The sequence below is a fragment of the Copidosoma floridanum genome, unplaced genomic scaffold (genome assembly GCF_036245765.1).
Source record: "Copidosoma floridanum isolate Cflo_tuat_1 unplaced genomic scaffold, Cflo_Japanese_pri ptg000001l, whole genome shotgun sequence".
NCBI lineage: Eukaryota > Metazoa > Arthropoda > Insecta > Hymenoptera > Encyrtidae > Copidosoma > Copidosoma floridanum.
This window is the reverse complement of record NW_028321878.1, coordinates 22811673-22835213: the sequence shown is the minus strand read 5'-3', so window position 1 is coordinate 22835213 and position 23541 is coordinate 22811673. Positions and strand designations below refer to the sequence as shown.

The following is a 23541-nucleotide window of genomic DNA, read 5'->3' as shown; positions in this document are numbered from 1 at the left end:
GTCGGCTTGGTGTTACAATCCTATTCTCCCGTGACCATAGCCGCCCGCCTTGACGCCGCTTGCGTCAAAAACGAGAGGAATCAACTCAAAACAATTAAACTCGCTTGTAAGAAAGAAAAAAAATAAAAGAAATTATCTAAATTTTACGTAAACATAATAGTTAAAAAGTCCTTTGGTAGGCAAAAGTACTAAAGATAAGCTATCGCTAATAGAAATAATAGGTCAAATTTGAATCTTTAAATGTAAAAGAAAAGAAAAAAAAAAAAATGTTCAATCCAGAATGATTAAGGGAAGAGTTACGAATAACATCTAATTAGTAGAAAAAACTAACGGTCAGAATCATGAAAAAAAAACAAAGTAAACTATAGAACTTTTAATATGTCAACTGTTAGTGTCACCTTCACTGCACTTAGTCACTAGCTTGGTTCTTGAAGTGATCTTGATAACAACGTTGAAGCTCCGATTCAGTGGGTAGTTTCACCAATTTGACCACTGGTCGCTTAAAGGTGGATGTGGCCGTCTGTACAGTTACTGCACGTACCAAATTGTCATCCCCTTTGTGAGTTATCGTCACCCGACCCAATGGCCAATGGCTTGGCAGAATACTGTCCTCCTTTAAGAGAACGATGTCTCCGACCTGTAGATTTGGCTGGGGCTTCAGCCACTTGTTTCGGAGCTGCATGTGATGCAGCACCTCCTTTTTCCACCTGGCCCAAAAGGAGTCTCTGAGGTTAGTCAGTAGTCTCCAACGGCTGACTCTGTTTGACGAAGTTGGCTTCTCACAGTAGGGCTCTGGGTAGGCCAGTAATGAAGAACCCACTAAAAAATGCGCTGGAGTCAGAGCGACAGCTAAAGCTTCGTCGGAGTTGAGGGGACAAAGAGGGCGTGAGTTCAAGCAGGCCTCTATCTTGGCACATAAAGTTGCCAATTCTTCAAAGGTGAAGGTTGATGTTCCGACCACCCTCTTGAAGTGGTGCTTGAAGGACTTGACTGCTGACTCCCATGTGCCGCCAAAGTGCGGCGCTCGAGGAGGTATGAATGTCCACTTTATCCCTCTCATGGCTAGCTGGCTGTTGACGCCCTCGACAAATGCAGATGACTCGTTGAACAATTTGTTGAGCTCCGAGGCAGCTCCCTTGAATGTTGAGGCGTTATCTGAAATTAAAGTCGAGCAAGTACCTCTGCGTGCACAAAAACGGCTAAACGCTGCCAAGAAAGCGTCAACGGTCAAATCTGATACCACCTCAATATGTATGGGCTTAACCACCATACATATAAAGATTACCACGTAACCTTTAGTACTTTTAGCCCCTCTGCCTTTAGAGAACAGGATTGACAGGGGCCCCGCGTAGTCAAGCCCTGTAACTGTGAAAGGCCGAGTTGGGGTTAGACGATACGTTGGAAGTTGTCCCATTAGTTGACTTGCGTTCTTGGCTTGGTGTCGTGCGCAAGAGACACACTGGTGAAAAACTGCCGTGATGACTCTCGTACCCCGAATTATCCAGAACGTCGAGTTGAGAACCGAGAGCATCAACTGAGGGCCTCCATGAATGGTTAAACTATGAGCTTCCTGAACGAGTCTTTTGGTCAGCAAACAGCCTCCTGGGAGTATGATCGGGTGCTTTTCTCCGTAGGTTAGAGTAGAGTGATCAAGCCGACCTCCAACTCGGATCAAGCCTTGCTCACAGATAAACGGGTGTGAGCGTCTTAAACTGCTCCGTTTGGTCAGATCTTTGTCCTCGAGTAAGCGACGTCTATCATCGGCAAAGTGACAAATTTGAGCCGCTCTGAAGCAAAATATTCTTGCAGCGTTGATCTCATCCACCGTTGGTGGTCCGTGATTTCTCTGGCCACGAGAAAGTTTGGCATTGATTTGCCAACGTTTGATGTAGGCAAGAATTCGTAGAATTTTTAAGAAACTAGTGGTTTGCTTAAGTGAGGGTAAGCAAAGAGATTCGAGTGGTCTACTAGGTTCGTGAGTGTCCACCAGTTCCTTGGCGAGGAGGGCATGAACTTCTTGCTCGTCCATTCGAGAGCGTGGCCACTCTAACTCGGGTGATGTGAGCCACGCAGGACCATTCCACCAAAGATCAGAGTTTGAGATTTCTGATATTGTGAATCCCCGAGTTGCGCAGTCCGCTGGGTTCTGGGCCGACCTTACATGCCTCCAAGGGGCGTCTGGAAACGAGGAGATGATCTCGCTTGCCCTATTTGCGATGAAAGTCGGCCACTTGGAAGGCTGACCCTTAAGCCACTCCAAGACGATTTGAAAGTCGGTCCAAAAATTAACAGTCGTTGGTGGTCGACGTAGACTTGCCAGAAGCTGTGCAGCAAGCCTGGTGAGAAGTAAGCCTCCACACAACTCTAACCTTGGCAGCGAAACTACTCTTAGTGGGGCCACCTTCGACTTTGCTATGAGCAGGGTCGCTTTATTCCCAGGTAGCACGAAGTAGAGGCAAGCTGCATAAGCTTGTTTGGATGCGTCGGCGAACCCGTGAAGATGCCACTCGCTAGAGGTAGTTGAGCCGGTCCACCGTGGTATAGCAATTTCAGCCACTTGAGCTAGATCGCCGCGAAAATGCAGCCAGCGCTGAAGCAATGGATCGGGTAGTGATTCATCCCAGTCCAATTTGTGAAGCCAAAGTTCCTGTAACAGTATTTTCGCGACGACAAGCACTGGGGCTAACAAACCTAGAGGGTCAAACAACCTTGCGATTTCAGAAAGCATTGTACGTTTTGTAGATTCAGTTGCATGTTTGGGCGTTGACACCCGAAAATTGAAATGATCTGTTTTTGTATTCCAAAACAACCCAAGAGTAGATATCACCTCGTTCAATTTCACCTCCTCGTTCAATGTGTTGCTTGACAGGAGTCCATCGAGTACGTAGGGCTGATTGGACGCCCACTTGCTTAGTTTCATACCCGCAGACGCAAGTAGGGAGATGAGCTGATCCCTTATATGACGAGCTCCTTCCAGATCATCCGAGCCAGCAAAGATATCATCGACGTAGAGCTGATACTGAAGAATGGCTGCGGCTTCTGGGTGTGTCTTTTCTCCCTCTAGTGCAAGCTGCCTCATAACTCGCAGAGCTAGAAAAGGAGCAGATGCCGTCCCGTACGTCACTGTCGTAGTCCTGAACTCCTGAACTGGCTGTGAATCTTCAGCTCGCCAGAGGATGGACTGCCACTTGGTGTCGTCTTGATGGACCTTGATCTGTCGAAACATTTGGACTACGTCCGTAGTAAAAGCATATCTGAAAAAACACCATTGAGTTAAGACAGCCGAAATTTCAGTTTGTAACTTAGGACCTGGCAATAGGACATCATTCAACGAGAGCCCAGTTGAATCCTTCTGGGATGCGTTAAATACAACGCGAATTTTTTTTGAATCGTCTCGCTTGACGACGGCATGGTGAGGCATGAAATAACCCTCATGAGATCTGGCATTTGGTAATACCAATTCCATGTGATTAGAATCCAAATAGTCGAGCATGAAGGCCTTGTAGGCGTCCGAAAGGCTCTCATTGTGCGCTAACCGTTTCTCTAGACGCAGAAGACAAGCGTGAGCGATTTCTCGAGAGCCGGTGAATCTGGGTATTTGCGAGAAGGGAAGACGCACTACAAACCTATCCTGCTCATCACGATAGTGAGTATCAACGAAATGTTGCTCACAGAATTCTTCTTCTGGAGATAGAATCTTTTGGCACCGAATCTCTTCTATCTCCCAGAATTTTGTAAGAAGACTTGAGATCGACGGTTCCGTGTAGGTATGGAAAACCTGAATTGATCTATTTGTTTCAGACAATACTTTCGAATGGGCCTGACCCGTGAGCAGCCACCCAAACACTGATTGTTGTGCAACAGGTGTCCCAATCGGTCCTACCTTTAGACCATCCTTAATGATTGATGCGTAAATGTCCGCTCCTAACACACAATCAACCCTGCCTGGTTTAGAAAACTGAGGGTCAGCCAAAGAAAGTCCTCGAATGTGAGACCAGAGCTGAACCACAAGTCTTCTCGAAGGAATGAGTTTCGTCAACTCATCCAAGACTAAAAGCGCGACGTTTAAGCTGAACTGTGAATCGACTTTGGATTTCACAGATAGGTGCACTTCAGCTTGTGACTTCGACGTGACAGCGCCACCAAGCCCAACAACTGAAATAGCCACCTTAGTAGGTTTTAACGAGAGTTGCTCAACAACTCGTTTGGAAACGAACGATCGCTGTGAGCCAGGATCGATCAAAGCACGAACGGAAACTGAGTTCCCCTTGGAGTTGACTAGCATCACTTGAGCAGTAGCTAGTAAAACCATACTCTCCACAGAAGTTGAGTTAGCTACGATGGATGAGATCGTGGCAGAACACGACGTCGTAGCTTGCTGTGTCGAGTCATTGTGTTCTGAAGAAGAAGTGCAACAAGTCACAGGTTTTGAAGAGCAACCTGGTTTTGTGACGTTAGCACCTGGGTTATCTGGATGAAGCCTAGTATGATGTTTTCCTTGACATATAAAACACCGTTTGGCCGAAGAACATTTATCGGCAAAATGGGAAGCCTGAAGACAGTTCAGACAGAGCTTCTCCTTCTTGCAAAACTGAACCCTTTGTTGGATTGACATGTCTTTGAACTTTTTGCACCCGAAGAGCCAGTGCGTACCAGAGCACAACACGCAAAACGGGTTTGACTTGTTAGGAGTAGAATCAACAGTTTGAGCTGTATGGACAGCCGCTTGTTTTTTACTGACTGACTGAAAACCTGACCGAGCATCGGATTTTTCTGCCGTTGTACGCGACTGCTCCAAACTTTGAATTCTTCGTTCGAGAAACTTAGTTAGATCCTTATATGAAGAGAATTCCTGTTTTCCCTCTTGTGAAATCTCCCAGTTTTCTCGTGAGATAGGATCTAACTTCCGAATGATACAATGAGCAATAAAAGAATCAGCCTGAGCGACCTCACACTCTAAATCTAATAAAGCTCGTACTGTTTCCTCGACCTGATCTAAGAGATCGTTCAGGTCTTGTGCGTTCCGTGCACGAACGTTAGGAAGTTGGATAAGTTTTTCCATATTGTTATAATGCCTGAGTCTTATTTTGTCGTACCGACGAGTAAGCTTTTCCCAAGCAATGGTATAATTAGCATCAGTGATTTCTAAACCCTTCAACCTGTGCGCGGCTTTTCCCTGTACTGAAGCTAACAGGTGTGATAGTTTCGCGACATTTGAGAGGTTCGTTTTGTTATGAACCAGCGAAGTAAAGCGTTGTTTAAAAGATTCCCACTCTTCGTGATTACCGGAGAAAGTAGGTAACGAGAGTGCAGGAAGAGAAATCTGATCAACTACCGCAGGATTAGGCGTAGGGTCAATAGTTGGCCGTGGGACCGGCGAAAGATCTTTGATTCGCTTACGAATGACAGATTTGGCATGGGTGTAACTATCTTCCGCTTTTGAGTAACAATTTGATTTGAAATAAACGTGTTCTGCTAAGTTAACCTCGTCGAGATCGTCATGAGATTCGAAAAACTGAGACCAGTATTTTTCCAGCATATCTAAACGGGTCTCAAAATGTTCTAAGGTTTGTCTCTCAACACCTACTTTAGAGGTGGAGTTTTCTAGAAAGTTAACTATGTTGTTGAACAGCTTAACCTGCTTTTTCATTAACTTGTCCATGACGAACAACAAAAACCAACAAAGGTTAACTTAGACAACTGAACAATATGTATTTAGGATAACAACGAAGATAAGCACTGTTTAACAAGACAACAAGCAAAAACGTAATAACAAGCCTGAAGGTGTATAAGATTTCGAAAAAATAAGGAAAAAGCACTACTGGAATGTGAGAGCGAGAGAGAGAGAGAACGTGTGTATACTTACAGTACCTTTCTGCAGAGAGCTTCTCCCCCCGCTCGCTCGACCTCGCTCGATCGTCGAGATATAGGCGCTTACCGCCGCGAAGCCGACGATGGGGTGATGAAAGAGAAGGTGCAGATGTGACGTAATAGAAAAGGACAGCACGATGAAATGGCTGCCTAGTGTAGACGAGATTTTCCTCTCTCCTCTCCTCCCCGTGCCACCGAACCGATTGCCGAAGAAAAGATGGCCGACGTGTTGAACCACGTCGTCGAAAATGGATGCGGGGCCACGAGATTCCAGGAGACCATGTATCTGCAGCTCTGCTACCAATGTTTATTGAACTGCTTAGCTCACTCGAAACTTATTGAAGAAAGTCTCGAGTAGAGAGCGTCAGCAGGATTATGATTTAATTAGTAATGTGGTATGAATGATTATCCAAAGGGAAGCAATGACGAAATAAGAAGTCGGATGCGTATCTTAAATCGACAAACAACTATAATTTTAATAAAAGAATTCAACTACATTTATCCACGGGATTTATTAATAAATTTATAATAGAATTTACAATTTATTTAATTATGTTAATTTTAAATTATAATTTTTTTTATATTGATGTATATTTATTTTTAAGAATTTCAATTTTTATATTTTAATTTATTAATATTCTATTATTTAACTAAAATAATTATTTTATAATAATTTATTTTTATTTTATAATTAATAAAATTGGATTTATAATAATCACATTAGAATAAATACTAGTAATTTATGGAATAAAATTCCATCTTTAAGCTTATTTTTATTTAATTTTTCATGCTATAGTTGAATCAATAATATTTTTATGTTCAGAAATTATAATTTATTTAATAAATAATTATCAAGATATTCGTTTTATAGAAAATTTAATAAATTTAATGCCAATAACTATCATAATAATGATAATTTTTTAATTTCTCTTTATGTGGTATGCTATTTTTTTCTGGATTTTATTTTAAAGATTTAATTTTAGAAAAAATTTTTTTGAATTATTTTTTTTTATCTTATATTTTATATTATTTATTAGAACATTATTACCAGTTATATATTCTATTTAATTAATTTATTATTTAATAAATAAAAAAAAAATTTTATAAATTATTTTAATTGTAATGATACTAAAACTATAAATTTTTCTATGATAATTTTAATAATTAATTCAATTATATTTGAAAAATATTTTTTTATAATAATTTTTATAAATATTAAAGAAATTTATTTATTAAGATTTAAAAAAATTAAAATTTTATTTTTATGTCTGATTTCTATTTCTGAATCATTCTGAGATTCGATTTATTTAAATTTAAACATGTTAAAAATAATTCTACAATATTTTTTTTTTGAAAATTATATTTTTTACATTATTCTAATTTTAATTTAAATTTTTTTTCATTAAAAATAATAAAAAAATATTATTTTTGAATTGATAAAGGAATAATTAATTTTATCTTTGATAATTTAATTATTAAAATCTTAAAATTTATAAATTTTGAAATTTATTCTAATAGTTAAATAATAAATTTAATAATGATAATTAGAATAATCATTTCATTAATAATAATAATTTAAATTTAAATAGTTTATTTTAAAATTTAATAATGGAAATATTGAGAAATTATTTATATTTTTAAATATTTATAAAAATTAATTTTATTTTTATGTTAAAAATATAATGTTTTAAAAATTTAAACTATATAAATGAATAAAAACATGAATATTTTCTACTAATCATAAAAATATTGGAATATTGTATTTTATTTTTAGAATATGAAACTGTTACGTAGGATAAAGAAACTGGTAAGGAGGTGCGCCACGAGAAGAACTCAACTCGTTGGTCAATTATTTATTAGCTTATTAGAGGCAGAGGCGTGTGTGTTTCGCGCGGTGTTTTCAACTTATCGTTCGGTCTCTTGCCTAAAAGACGCTCGAGTGCCCCGATTCGTGTCTCGCAGGGCCTTATATAAGCTCGTTTCCCCTATTGGTGTCTTTTACTAGCGTAGGCTTGTAGGGTGAGTTAGTATGATATGCCCAGCATATCGTACGTAACACGTCCGAGGCCGCGACGTCGTTCGTCCTCGACGACGCTGAATTGTGTCTGGTGGCCGTTGTACCTATAATTGTGTGTGTAATGCGTGTGTTATGTTGTTTGTGTTGTTTTTCTCATATACGGTGGTTCACTCCTTCTTTCATACTTTTAGAAAACCGCCGTTCTTTGTACATTTTCACATTCAATCATCCTTTTCATCCTGTACTCGAGAATTGTGTATGACAATTCTGTTTATGTATGCGCTCTGCCTTCTGTTACATTTTTGTTTAAAAAAATTTAGTGAATTAGTCAGCTGATCACTACTAGTTTACATTTAATGATGTTTTTCGTACTTAATCAATACATTTATACTTTACATGTTCGTGTTCGCTTAAGTATCTATCATTAGAGATTTTTCTTTTTTTTTTCCTTTACCTATTTTCCAAACTACTTGTCATTTTGTAAAAAAAATTTTTTATCCTTGTCCTACGGACTGCGCCCTCCGATATAGCCGAGCGGCTCCCGGCGCTCATTTCCGTTCTCTTACTATCATGATTGTTATTATTATTACAATTACTGTAGATTATGATCAACGACCATTTTTTTTTCATACATAATTAAACTTAATACATCTTTCTTGTTATTACATATTTTAGAGAAAAGAAAATTCTCTCTTAGTCTCGTCCTACGGACTGCGCCCTCCGAAATAGTCGAGCGACTCCCGACGCTCATTCTCTTTTTCAAATTAAAATGTTATTTGTGGTTATTATTTTTAGAATATTACTATTATTATTATTATTATTATTATTATTATTATTATTATTATTATAGCTACAGCTACTAGTTTTTTTTTTTTTTGACTTACAGAGATGTTTTGATACTACATATTTAAAAAAAATTCTTTCATAGTTTCATAGTTTCATCCTTCGGACTGCGCCCTCCGATATAGTTGAGCGACTCCCGGCGCTCATTCTTATGATATTACTATTACTATAGTGTCTATAAAATTATACATTATTATTATTACCTAATCTTAATTATTATTGTTATTATCGTTATTACAATGATTTTTCCTTATATTTTACTTGTTATTCCATATTCCTTAATTTTATATATTTTTCTTTTTTTTTTTGTAGTAGGAATCACTTGTTACGTCGTATGTTTTACGTGGGCCCAAGACCCGTGGGGGATGCTCCCGTGATGGTTACCGGGATGTTAGCAAGGTGTCTTGGTGTCCTCTTCTGCATTTCGAGAGATGTCGGCTGAGGCGCTGAGGGACTCGTTGCTGTAGTCCCTTCCCTTTCTGCGTTGTCTCTGCGTTGTCTACCTGTGAACATTCTAGCCAGATTTAATATTAAGGGGCCCCCCCATTTTAGGAACCCGAACGACCCTGCTGCCATGCCTATAGTTATCTCTGCTGCCACCCACGCGTATTCCTTCCAGTCGGATAATTCGCTTTGTGTCTGCAAGAGTTCGCACACGCGTTGGACTATGTCCATTAATTTTGTGCCAGTTTTTAAGTTCTCCTCAGGCCCGTGTTCTTGACTACCGAGTTCCTGTAACCCGTCCCTTTTTATTATCGTGCTTATTAGTTCCTGTAACTTGTCTGTTCTTATTCCTTTTATACTCTGTATTATTTTCTCTACATTTAAGTTTGAGTTTTTGAATTTAACTATTTGGCTCGTGCCCTCCTCTGACCCTGGGCTCAATCTTGTTTCTGATGCTTGAGCCGTGCAATCATCTGATAAATTTATTACCCCTGCATCTATAACTTTCAGTGTTTCGTGCTCTGTATGCTCGCATTGTACGTGTATTTTCTCCTCCACTATGGTACTAAACGCGTGCTGGTTCCTTGCGTGTAGGCGCGTCCAATAAGTGCCATTTAATCTGGCTAGTATAATTGGTCATTCCTCTGGATTTTTTATTGTGTAACCCAAAATCAATTTTATTTCGCAAGGATGGTCTTCCTCTATCTCATGTGCCGGTTCCATCAGTGTACAGATGCGTGTTCGTCCTATTTTCTTGCATTTTTCTACCGTTCGCTGTGATATTGGTGCGAACCTTTTCGCGCTCATGCTGACTGCCACGTACTCGTGTGTTGGTTGTAGATATGCCACGATGTTTGTTATATTGAACCCTTCCTGTTCTACTGGTAGTGGTGATATTCTGAGAAGATCAAAATCCTCTCTTGTTACCAAGGGTATTTCTATGTAATATACTATTTTCCCATTAAATGCTACGGTTGCTATCTCCAACGCTTCTCCCATATTTTCCCTTGTTGTTGCATTATTCTCTCCTGGGGGTTTGAGGTCCGGCCTTAGCTGTCCTGCTAATATTTTAGCCTCTGATATAGCTATCGATGCTTCCTCCGGTAGGTGTATCACGCCCTGACTTGCCAAATATATTATATCGGCCGTTTTCCTAAATTTTTCTGATAGTTCGTTGGCTATTTGTTGAAATTCCTTTACCATATTTGATACTTTGTCTTCTCCTGTAATCAGGTCTGCAAATATTTTTAAACCTTCTTCCGTTATTTTTCCCGCTTTTTCTTCAAATTTTTTAATATTTTGTAGCTCTTTTTCATGATTACCGAACGTTGTAACTGTCATTTGTTCCGCTAAATATTTATTTATGTCGATTGTGGTACTTGGTTTTGAGGCTATCAATTTTAGTATTTTTTCTTTTTCCGCTACTGTTAATTGACCCTTAATTACTTGCACAGCTGCGGTTTGACTAAGGATTTCTTGGCCCACTACCGCTCTGTGTGCCTCTTGTGCTTTTTCTTTCGTTTGTAGAACCTCGTACGTGGCCTGACTAATATGTCTCATGCATTCTCTTTTCTTTCTTGATGTTACCGTGCACTTCCAGTTTGCTTGCTTCTGCGCCCGTAAAAATTGTTCCGATTCTACAATTAGCTGGCTCCAATCTACGTACCATATGACTTTCCACGTTGATGTGGCTGATTGGATTGAGCCCAGGTTTTCTACAATTATCCCCGGATTTTTCTTGATTAATTCTACCTCCCCTAGTTGTTTATTTCCCTGTGCGGCCTTTGCCCTAAAACAAAACAACAACAAAAAAAATGGATACTTTTCTATATGATTCTTGCGTTTCTTCTCTTTATATACATTTTCTTCCACATGTGGATACATTCTTATACACCCGGGTGATTTGTCCCTATATTCAGTGATTAGGACTATTTAATAATTCGCGTTCGCGTAATTGCTTTAAGCTGCGAGTGTGGTTTTCCCTTTACATACGGATTTCCCTATGCGCTCTTAAGTGATAACTTAATTTATATATTGGTACGTATATATACATGCTATTACGTTTGCTCGTGCATTTGTTCGGGTGCGACTTTCCCTTGCTGAGCTTTATCTAATGCCGTTCAATTTTCGTGTCTCTCGTCACTTCATTTCTTATGCCCTTTCCTCTAAGTGTATTACAAGTTTGTACATACTAGGCTACGTTACACGCATTCACTCATTCGGTTAATTCCCAGCGGAGGCGAGTGTGGATATGAGAGGGAGAAGAAAAAAATTTTATTGTTCTACATTATAAACCTCTGTTTCCCGACGTTGATGCTACGTTATTCTTCTTTTCCCTTATTTCCATTTCCTTCAAGTGACTCACCTAAAGTGGGAAAGGGCTAACATAGGTGTACGAATCTGCGTTTGCTTTTTCTCAATCGTTGCTGCTAAGTCAGTGTATTCTACGTCTCCTTACGTGCACGATCTCTGAAATTAACTTCGATAGTCATGGCCGGTTTCAGTCAGTTCTTTGATCGCCTCATTGGGTTTGTCCGGTTGCCTTTAGGTGACTCGCGATCCACGCGCTTCGTTGTCACTGGTGGTGGTGCGTGTGGATTACTGTTGGGGGCTGTTCTCCAGGAGGAAGCCGCGTGCGCCGTGCCAGGTTGCCAAAGCGTAAGTATGAAAGCGAAGTTTTTTCTTTTTTTTTTGTGTTTCATTTATTGGATTGTAGGTTACGCGACTGTATGCGTGCCGGGATGTCCCCACTGTGGGACGGCCCCCTGGGCAAAACATTGTTGTGCTAAACGGGTCGACCGCGCTAGCGCCAATATATTGTGAGCAGCATGGTTCGGTAAGTGCTCTTGGCTTTTGTCATATATTTTTTTTTTCTTATGGCTCCTCTATTTTCTTAATGCAATTTTTTTTTTTTTTTTTTTTTCAGCTTGGGGTGCGTCTGATAGTGGATCCCTTCACCTTTTTCGGTGTCCCGGTTCCCCTACTATTACCGGGGTGGCCTTCCGGCGCGATGCCACTGCCAACCTTGCGCTACCCCTATCGAGGAGGGGTAGCATCCTGCGAGGTGCAATGCCCTTCGGGGACTCCATTCCTCGTGATTGTGCGGGAGGAGGAGAGGGCGCCCGTCCCCTATTTTACTGGGAAAGTGTTGTGGCTGCACTGCCCCACCTTGGTAGGGGGGGCTTCCTACTCTCTGGCCGTCGGCTGTAGCTGTCATGGTACCATCCTGGTGCTAGTGGTGGACGTCACCCTGGAAGGCGCCGTCAACTATCCTCTCGATCACCGACCGGTTATCCAGGTAATTTTCCTTTTTTTTTTTTTTGGTTTCTTGTTCCTTATTTCGATTTGTTTATTTATTTCTTTAACTAATTCATTTTTTTTTTTCTTCTTTTTTTTGCTATTAGGTGCAACGTTCTGCCAGCTGATGCCTCGTCCCTTCCACGCTGATCGCTGCTACCACTGGTTTTCGGCCCAGCGTCGTTGACTGCCTTCAGCGGTTGCAAACGCTGCAGCTGGGGGAGGGTTCTAACGGGACTTCCCGAGGGAGTGGTTTGGATCGTGGGCGACGGTGAAAAAAGGAGGGGGTGAGCCACTCGTGTGGTTGTTGTAAGGGCTGTGGCTCCCATTAGTTTAAATGAGGAAAAATAAAAAAAATATAATTTTTCAAATATAGTGTTTTCATCCTTTTATTATTTCTATTTCATATTCCGCACTTATGGGTTCTTTTTTTTGCATCGCGTACACACACATCCATATATATATGTAAATACACACATACTCACACACGCATACATATATATAACGCGTTATGAGAGAAAACCACACGCGTAACTCTTCCGTTGTCGTTAGAGTTTTGTATAATCAGTAAGCGTTAAACTCGGTAACGAAAAATTTTAATTTCTTGTTTCGTGTATTAAAGAGAAAGATAAAAAAAAGGGACAGAGGAAGAAAAGGAAGAAAAATATTTGTGGCCCGTCCGGGGGCCGCGAAAATTTTGGCGAACTTTGATTATTTTGACTGTTGGTTTCCACTAACTATTTTATACATGCTGATGCCCTAACCCTACAATTGTGTATTTGTATGTAGGTACCCACGTGAGCCTGCATCGTTTGAGTTCCGACCTTGAAGCTATATCCCTGTTTTGAACATGCGTATGGGCTTCGGCGACTGCGTGAGTCACGTTTACTGTTGAGCCCGCATGGTTACCTTACCTCCCCTTTTTTTTTCTCGCACCATATCTCTCCGATTCAGACTTTCTCCTTATTATCCTCGTGTTGAGTTTTTAAGACGCATGCTTTCTTGATTTTGTCGACATGCACCACCCTTACCTCGTCATTTCTCTGCAACTTTACATCATGACTCTTATAATTAATCCCTGTTATTTCGTATGGGCCTTCGTACTGGCAATCATATTTCCCTTTCGACGGCTCTTTTAATATGTACGCCATTTCTCCTTCCATAAAAAATTTGGTGTTAAGTTTCCTGTCGTAGTAATATTTGGATCTATACTTGCTTTGTACCTGTTTCAGCGCTGCTATTGTTCGCATTTGTGTGAGGGTATCTGTGATTTGCTCAAAGTATTTGCTATACGTTTGATCTGCTTCTACCTGTTTAAAGCTCGAGGGGATACGTGCTCTCTGTCCGAAGAGTAACTCGTACGGAGTTTACCCTGTGCTCTCATGCTCGGATGTATTATATGCGAGCATGCATAAAGGTATTAATTCATCCCATTTTTCGTTTTTGTCGACGTACGCCTTGAGATACTCGCACAGCACATAGTGCATCCTTTCTATTGCTCCATTACTCTGTGGGTGGAATGCTGTGCTGCCGATTTTATTGATTTTGAACAATCTTGCGAACTCTTCCATTGTTCTGTTCATAAAGTGTGTCCCCCTGTCTGATAATAATTTTTCTGGGGCTCCAAAATATGCCATAAAGTAGTTTAAGAGAGCTTTGACCGTGTCTTGCGCCGTTGCTCGCTGTACCGGCGCTAATACTATGTATTTTGTCAGCCAGTCCTGGATTGACAATATATGCGTATTACCATGGTCTGAAGGCTTATTTATTGGTCCATAAAAATCTATTGAAATTTTCTCAAACGGTCTGCTCGGTGTGTCAGTAATAAGCATTGCCTGTTTGGTTTTTACTCTTACCAGTTTTTTCGTTTGGCACGATTCGCATCCCACCACAAATTGCCTAACTTCAGGTCTCATGTTTCTCCAGTAAAAATCCTTTGCTATCCTATTATAAGTTTTGTTGATCCCTCTATGGCCTCCCACCGTTGACTCATGGTACTCTTTAATAACTTTGAATCGTTGATCTACTGGTGGCACAACAAGCGTGTCTGTGTACAAAGTAATTACAATATTCATTTCCTTGAAAATTTCCTCTAGCTGCTCGATCAAATACATCCATTGGTTTATGTCTAGAATCGCGAGGTCCCTTATTATTCCAATGTTTTTTAAACTATTACTTTTCACTAATCCCTGGAGTGATTTTAAGCATATCTTGATATCTGTCCTTAACGCCCTGTCATCGAAGTGTTTTTTCACGTACATGCGCATGACCGATACTTTCCTTTTTCTAGAAAGCATGGCATTTTCGACCGCCCTTACTTCGTGATTCATCATTATTGGATCAATGTATCCCCGCTCGTAGAGCGCGTCAATTGTCTCTGTATCCGGGACGTTTTCCACCACTGTACAGAAGGCTAGATTGTCTAGGTATCTGAAGGGGTGATCTTCTACTTTCTTTACTTTTTGAAATGGAGGGGGGTTTGATCCATCGCCTGGGACCCATGGTGGCTTATCACGCGGTAGTCGGGTTCTGCATACCCTATATTTATCTACCGCGCTTAAGTTCTTGAGATCACTCCCCTCCTTAGAATCGCTTTCGCTTCCCTCGACTAGAGCTTGGTTGAGTCCCCTGCTCTCTTCTTCGTTTTCCGAGGCTATTGTCGATGTGCTGTCGGAATCAGGTGGTGGTGGAGGGTCGGGTGGTGGTGTATCCCTGTCCTCGTGCACCTTCTCTGTTGCGCTCTCTCCCTCTTTTTGTGCGAAATTTTCACTGCTCGTTTGTCTCTCTCCTTTTCCTGACTCATCATTGGAGCTCTCTCCGTTGCTCATGCGTCTTACATCACTATCTCCTGTTTCGTGTCCTTCTTCGCTATTGCCCTGCTCACTAGTGCTGACTCTAGCATCGTTCAAATCTTTCCCGCCAGCTGAGCCCTTTTCACTATTTTCTTTGTGGTCTGTAGTCAGATGGCTGCCTTCATCGTATTCTATCAAAGCCTGATAATGATCATTTTTGAGGCGTATGTGTTTAAATGTTTCCCCTTTTTTCCCTATAAAATGTTGAAAGATTGTTCTTTCTCTTGATAATTGAAAGTGGATGCATAGGTTTACTTTATGTATTTGAGAAAATACAAAAGCGCATTCTCCGTCCCCAAATGCGTGGCTCTCCTTTAAAATATTTTTTGTGCCCTCTGGGTCTTTACATTTATTTATCCATTCTGAGCTAAGGAGTGTTTTTCTCAGTCTGTCCTGTGACATTTCCAATCCGTATAAAAGTATGAGGCAATGAAAGAGACAGCTTCCATCCCGGGGTACATCGACTTACGTGAGCCTCTTATTCGGCTCTGCGCAAGAATCTCCACATTCACGAGTCTCCCTATCTTCTCCTTCGCTCATTTCGACCGATGTTGCATAATTTTCCCTTAACTCATTTGTTGGTGGCGAATCGTCCCTAATTTTCGTGTTCTCATTTCCTTTTTGGTTTTTACCGTTCGTTGAACTTTCTAATTTTTCTACTCTGTCATTTTCATCTTTCCATAGGTCTATTCTTAATCCTTATTTACCTTTAACCGCTTGTTTTTTAACGTCAATTAGGACTTTTGCCCGAAATCCGTCACCAAGGCCATCTATTAGGTCGTAAAGGTGTGCATCATGTCGGATTGCGCCGTTTACTCGTTCAGTACTATTATATATGTTGGTGCCATCGGTGAGCGGCCTATTCATCGCATGCTCATCCCGTGCTATCTCCTCTTCGCTCTCTTTTTCCTTTGGTTCGCTTCGTGCTTGGTCGGCTCTCTCCATCACTTCGACCTCCCTGCTTTCGAAAACGCCTTTCTCCGTGATCTCGGTCTTTTCTGCTGTTTCGTTTATTTCCGTCAGCTTTCGGATATCACTTGCATCTTCTTTGCCTCTCTTTTTCTCCGCCGCTTCGGCTGCTAGGCTTGCTTGTATCAGCTGCCGGCCCCAATCATCAAGTTTTGGACTATGGTTTTCTGAATCATCATTTGTTATTATTGGTGTCCCGCAGTTTGCAATTATAATATCTCCTGACGGACTTTCGTTGTGTTCTGTGATAGAGAATGGTGCTTGCTTCCTCGTAAGTGTGTCTAATTGACGCTTACGAGTTTTCCGTTCTTTTGGTCCAATTTCGTTTTTCTTGATTGCCGGTGTGCTCGTCGATTTTATTCCTTGTTGCATTCGGTCCTCCCTTCACATATAGGCTAATTTGTCGTTTATCGGCCCTTGTGAAATAATTTCTTCTGTTGCTTCCGTGTCTGTTTCCGTTTTTAAATCGCTAAATATAATGTTCTTCCTTGGGCGACCCCGTTTTTTTACGGTTTTCCTCATCTTGCTTAATTTTTCGCTTATTCCCACTTTTCCCTCGGATTCGGAGTCTCCGTCGCCATCGGCTTGGCCGTCTGTTCTTATATCGCGCATATTTCCATCCCATCCACTGAAATTTTGTTTCTTTTTCTGTACTTTTTCATCTGAATCTTCTGAATCCGCATAGGTAATTTTCCTTTTTTTTGTGTTCCCTTGAATACGCTTACTACGTGTCGCCCGTGTCTTAAAGATGCGCGCCGGAGGTCCATCGCTATCAGCCAGTCCTTCTTTCTCTTGTTCGTCTGCCAGTTGATATAGCTCTTGGCGTGGCCGTTCAGGATTCTCTTCTCCCTCCTGTAGTATTGGGTTACGCGATAATGCATCGGGTGGTCTGTTGTTTATGCCCGGACGGTATATGACTTCAAACTCATATCCTCTCAGTTCCACTTTGAGCCTGTTGAAACGAATGTCTGGTTTCTTAGACGAGTGAAAGTGTTTAAGCGGCTCGTGGTCTGTGACCATCGTAAACTTGCGTCCATATAGATATGGTCTAAATTGCTCTTTTGCAAATACGATCGCCAATAATTCCTTATCGTATGTCGGATAGCGGAGTTCGCTCCCTTTAAGGCAGCGGGACGCGTACTCGCACGGTCTATCTTTTCCGATTTCTCCCTGACTAAGGATCGCTCCGATTGCGTAATCTGATGCGTCCGTTGTAACGATAAAGGGTTTTTCTACATTCGGGGCGATGAGTACAGGTCCACTGCACAGTGTATCCACGAGGGTATTGAACGCCTGTTCCTCCTCTTCTCCCCATTTAAATGCGGTGTCTGCTTTTAAAAGTCTTGAAAGAGGTTGGGCGATTTGTGGATAGTTTTTAATGAACCGCCTGTAGTAGCCTACGAATCCTAAAAATTGTTTTATTTTCTTTGCGTTTGTCGGTCGAGGGTAATTTCTGGCCGCTTCGAGTTTCTTTGGGTCAGTCATTATCTGCCCATTGCCTACAATATGACCGAGCACTTTCGCCTCTTTTTTCAAGAATTTACATTTCTTGGGCTCGATCGTGAGGTTTGCGGCTGCGAGCCGTCTTAGTAATTTCGTAAACCGTCTTCCGTGTTCTTCTAGATCGGGGGCAAAGACCATTATATCGTCAAGATATACTTCTATTTCATGGCCTTGTAACCCTGCGAGTGCTAGTGCAATCGCCCTCAGAAAAGTATTTGGCGAGTCCTTGCACCCCATTGGCATTCTCTTGTATTGGTAATGCCCGTCTGGGCCTGAAAATGCCGTCTTGTGTGCGTCGTCTTTGTGAATTTCTACCTGAAAGAATCCTGATTTGAGGTCCACTACCGTGATGTACCGTGCTGAGGCTAGGTTTTCCAAGATATTGCTCTGAAACGGTAACGGGTAACATGAGCCCACTGTAACCTCGTTAAGTAGTCGGAAATCTGTGACTACCCTCACCCTTTTTTCATTGTTCGGCCCTGGTTGCTTAGCCACTATCCAGGTGTTTGAGCTATAGGGGGAGGTGGAGGGTTCAATTATTCCTTGCTCCAGCATTTTTTTTATTTCAATTTTCATTTGATCCCTTATTGCCGGAGGGTATCTGAATCTTTTCGCCACAATAGGTTTATCTGATGTTGTAATAATCCGATGCTTCAGCAGGTGTGTTGCCTTAAGGGGTTCCCCGTCGAGGCCAAATACGTAAGGGTTTGACTCGATTAGTTTTCTCACGTGCTTTTTTTCTTCCTCGTTGCAACCAGCTGTGTCTACGAGTGGCATTATTTTATCCAACCGTTTTTGTTTCTCTAGCTCCCCTTTGTTTTTCGTAAAAATTTCAATTTTTTTCTTGTCATCTCTTTTTTCTTTATTAAATAATCTTATCATTGCTTCCCCCAAGCTTTCGACGTCGTCCCCTTCGACGTCTTCTGCGCGTTTCCGGTAAATTTCCTCATATTCTAGCAGCTCTACTTCCGGAACAGGCACATATTTTATTTCGTTACTTGTATTAATGCACTCCGCGACTATTTTTCCATTAACACTCCTAGCTATAAAGTTCCCGAACAGTATTCCTTCCTCTATTTCTTGGAGGGGTATCCAGCCATTTTCTGAATTATTTTTGCTTTTTCTTATTCGCGCATAAATTATTTGCCTCGATCTCGCAGGTATTTTAAAACATTCCGGCCTTACCAGTGGTATCTCTACGCTATCCAATTTAATCGTATTCTCGGCGGCGCTTATCTGGCCCCGGTATCGCTTAAAAATATCCCACCCTATGATTCCTTCCGCGTCAATTGGGAAGTCATGGGGGACTACATGTAATGTGCACTCTAATCCGTGCAACTGAGCCTGTACTGTGCCCAACGTTTTGCGTGCTCCGTGAGTCACGCCAATGATAGCTACTCGATACCTACTGTCTATTAGCATGTCTGTGCTTAAAAAATTAACCTTTACAATCGAAATCTCTGCGCCTGTATCCGCATAAAAAGTCGCCTTTCCATTCTTTAACTGTGGTCCCTGTAACTGGACCGATGGTGGCATATGCCCTGTTCTCGCGAGTTTTATAGTTATCTTCGGAAGCTGCTTTATTTCTTCGTCGCGCTCTGAAAGCTCGGGTTCATCATGATCTACATGTGTGTCCGGCGCCTTTGTCCGATTACTCTTCTTGCGGGCTCTCCTGCCTTTTCTTGTGCGTTTTCCGCTCCGTTGTATCGGAGTGTCATCTTGCTCTACCGTATTACTTTCTATTTTTCCTTGCGCTGTGTAAGTACTCGGACTGTTGTTGTGCGTCTTCTTCTCTACTATCTCTTTCTCCGCCTTTTGTGGCCTCTCTCTCACACATTCTTCCTCACCGGACACACTTTTCTCTATCTCTTTCTCTAGTTGATGCTCGACGTTTGGGGACCACGTCGAACATCTTGCGAGTTTAAAGCTACGGGAGGGTCTCTCTTGTTATCCGGAGTGTATGCGCCGCTTTCTCGCTGCTGTGGGCCCCTCTCCTGTGGCGGCCCATGCCTAACTAAATCCCTATTATAGCCATCCCTGCTATCCTGATTTCTGTAGCCGTTACCATAGCGGTTGAATGTGCCCCTGCTATAATTATTGTACGCGTCACCGTTGCCACGGTTGTCGTAATAATTATAACCTCTGGAGTTATAATCATTATACCTGTAATTGTGATTGTTGTTACTATTGTATGGCTCCGCTGGGCCATTGTTATAACCCCTGTCGTAATTATTATAATAATTATTGTGGTTATAGTTATCATTCCTACCCCTGTAGTTATAGGCATTACTGTCAGTAGGAGTATTATCTGCGGGTTGGTTACGCTTCTCATTACGCTGTCTCTCTTCTTCCTCCCTGTCTTGCTTGCGCGAGCGGCAGTCTCTCGCATAGTGTCCCGGTTTTTAACAATAATTACAATTGCCCCTAAGTTCCCTTCCGTTTTCTTTCGAAGTTTTTCTATCACTTATCACCGCTAGTAGTCTTCGGCATTCCTCAACTGAATGCGCGGTTCGGCCGTCGCAGTATATACAGCGTTTTTCTTTTACTGCTGCTGTTCCTTGTACTCCCTTAGTGTTTTCTGCTGTTTTTTCTTCTTTTATTGCTAGGTTTACGAGTGGTCCCCACTCTGTTGTTGTCCTATTGCATGTGGGCAGTGCGCTTACCGGTATTGCGTGCCGTAAACTAAGGTCACTTTCAATTTTCAACGCCTGAATTATTGCTTCCCCTAGAGTTTCTGGGTTAAACCTTGTCATCCTCCAACTAAAAGTTGGAAGTAATATGTAAATAAATTGTTTTACCGCCTCGGATTCTAGGTTTGCCTTCATCGCCTGTTTTTGAATTGGGGGAAAGTATGGGTTTGAATCGTACAGCATTGTTAGTCTATTGTATAATTGTTGTACCCGTCCCCCGTAGTCATCTATTGCTTCACTATCTTGCTGCGTTATTATTTTCAATTTTGCCATGAGCGAGTCTGCATTATTAATACTGCAGTATCTGTTTGAGAGCTCTTTGATGAACTCTTCGACAGTACTAAACTGCGTCAGTCTCGGGGCAAAATGTTCCGCTGCTTTCCCTTTTAGCCTATTTGCGAGGGTGCCCAAAAAAAATAGTTCGTTTTCCGGGCCTATTGTACGTGCAACCATACGCACCATTCTTTCGAACAGCGGTAAGTTGATCGGGTCACCATCGAAAAACGGGATGTTGTTTGTCATATTGCTGAGCATGGACAGAATGTTGTGGTGCGTATACTGCGGTCTGCGTAGGTGATCGTAATTGCGTGTCTCTTGTTCCTTCTCTATGTATGGTGTCATGGTCGGTATTATGTCACCCCATCGTATATCCTTATTCGCGTAAAAATCTACCCGATCTGTATGATAATTAGTTGTTGGTGGTGCCGTTGCCATACGCGCGGCTTTCATCATTTTTTCGAGTTCTTCGCTCGTATCCTTTATTCTATCCCATAGCTGTTGGTTGTGTAAGTCGCTTACCCCGATTTTTCTTGACTCATCGCTTTCGTACTGTGATGCACCGGAAATCGGCCATTCTGGTTTCCCCGGCATGCCCCATTGTATCGGTAGGGTGTCTACTCTATCCGTTCGAGCTCCGCGTGTTTCTTCGGCCCTTCTTAAATTGCCCCCAATGGCCCGTTCGCTGGAGATAAGACTCACTTCTTTATTTGCAGGTCCTATGCTTACTCCTGCATCGCGTTGTATGTAGTCGAAGTCCCTATTTGTCGGTGACAAATTTCGGATGGGCCCTGCGGTCGCTGTGAATGGCACGCCCACTTCCTCTGTCTTCTTTAGCTTTGCACTAATTTTCGAAAACAGGCCCATTACTATTGCCTTCGTTCCTTCATCGAGGGCGTCTAGTTTCTCGCACCCTTCTGGTTCGAATTCTAATCCTAACATCTGTTCCGCCATATTTTTCTTTTGCTTTTTATTACTAGGGTTCTACCTGCACGTGTTGATTATCGTGTTATCTAGGCCTTCGTTCTCGCTCCCTGACTCATGGGTAATGCCGCCAAGATGAATCATTTTTTCCTACTTTTTCCCTCCTTTTGTATGTACGTGTCACGAACCGTATTTTATTTTTGATTATTGCAAAGCTTATGTATTTTCCTAATTACAGGGCGACGTTTAATTACGTATAGAGTGGCTTAATAATAATCGCGCGAAAAGAATAGTAAGATGCGAGACAAGAAAGCAAAGGAGCGGCGTGTGTCTTTTACTCGGTTTCTTTTAATTTTGTACTCTCTCTTTGTTTAGTGATAAAGAGGACAAAATATTCTTTTGGGAATATCTGTAGTCTGTTTTTGTTAATAAAAATTATGGTATTGAAAATAGTGATCTATATAGGTGCGGGTTATTATTATTATATAATTATTTTCGAATATTTCCTATATCTGTGCAAGCCCACTAATAAGATCCCTTTGTTTTATGTTTGTTACGCAAAGTTTTATATATTTTGTACCGGGGTCAGGGAAAATAAAAAACGATATAAAAATTTAAACAACTCACTTACCAAGTCAACAGTACTCCCATTGCCAGAATAATTGTGCTGAATATCATTCTTCCCTGGTAACTACTCCCCTTTTTGGCGTTGAGCGTCAGGAATACAGATGTGACTGCTAAAAACTGCTACCTTCTTGCTGGTCTTTCCCGAAGTTGCTTTGACCTTCTGTTTGTAGACTTCCCGATCGTTGATGTCGAGAATCGCTCGTATGAACAGCTACCCGTTTACCTCTGTCCTGTTTGGGTCCGTTCCGGCACTCAAGTTCGATTTTCGTGGCACTGCACTATGTGTGCTTCTCGGCGGAATTTTTTTTTGAAACGAGTAAACTAAGCGAGAAAAAAAAATTCCGACTCTTACCGTACCCCACACTTAGCACCAAAACTGTTACGTAGGATAAAGAAACTGGTAAGGAGGTGCGTCACGAAAAGAACTCAACTCGTTGGTCAATTATTTATTAGCTTCTTAGAGGCAGAGGCGTGTGTGTTTCGCGAGGTGTTTTCAACTTATCGTTCGGTCTCTTGCCTAAAAGACGCTCGAGTGCCCCGATTCGTGTCTCGCAGGGCCTTATATAAGCTCGTTTCCCCTATTGGTGTCCTTTACTAGCGTAGGCTTGTAGGGTGAGTTAGTATGATATGCCCAGCATATCGTACGTAACAATACATAATTGTAGGCTTAAGACTAAGAATTCTAGTTCGATTAGAATTAGAAAATCCTGGATCTTTAATTAGAAATGATCAAATTTATAATTCTTTAGTTACAGCTCATGCATTTATTATAATTTTTTTTTTGTTATACCTGTTATAATAGGAGGATTTGGAAATTATTTAATTCTTATAATAATAGGAATTCCTGATATAGCTTTTTCTCTAATAAATAATATAAGATTTTGATTACTTTCTCCAAGAATTATACTATAAATTTCTAGAATATTTGTTGGATCTGGAACAGGAACAGGTTAAACTGTTCATCCTCCTATATCTTCTAATTTATTACATATAGGTACATCAGTAGATTTATCAAATTTTTCTTCACATATTGCAGGAGCTTCATCTATTATAGGATCTATGAATTTTATTTCAACAATTTTAAATATAAAAATTTTTAAATTAGAAATATCACCTTTATTTGCTTGAGCAATATTATTAACAGCAATTTTATTATTATTATCTCTTCCTGTTTTAGCAGGAGCAATTACTATATTAGTATTTGATCGTAATCTTAATACTTCTTTTT

The 23541-nt window shown here is 41.2% G+C and overlaps 1 protein-coding gene across 1 annotated transcript; it reads right to left on the bottom strand.

Annotated features, from left to right (window-relative positions):
- Positions 1 to 409: 409 nt before the first annotated feature.
- On the bottom strand, positions 410 to 5662 carry LOC149376096 (uncharacterized). Its single transcript, XM_089593312.1, has one exon. It carries the CDS (start codon positions 5660 to 5662, stop codon positions 410 to 412), a length of 5253 nt encoding a protein of 1750 aa, XP_089449438.1.
- Positions 5663 to 23541: the final 17879 nt, after the last annotated feature.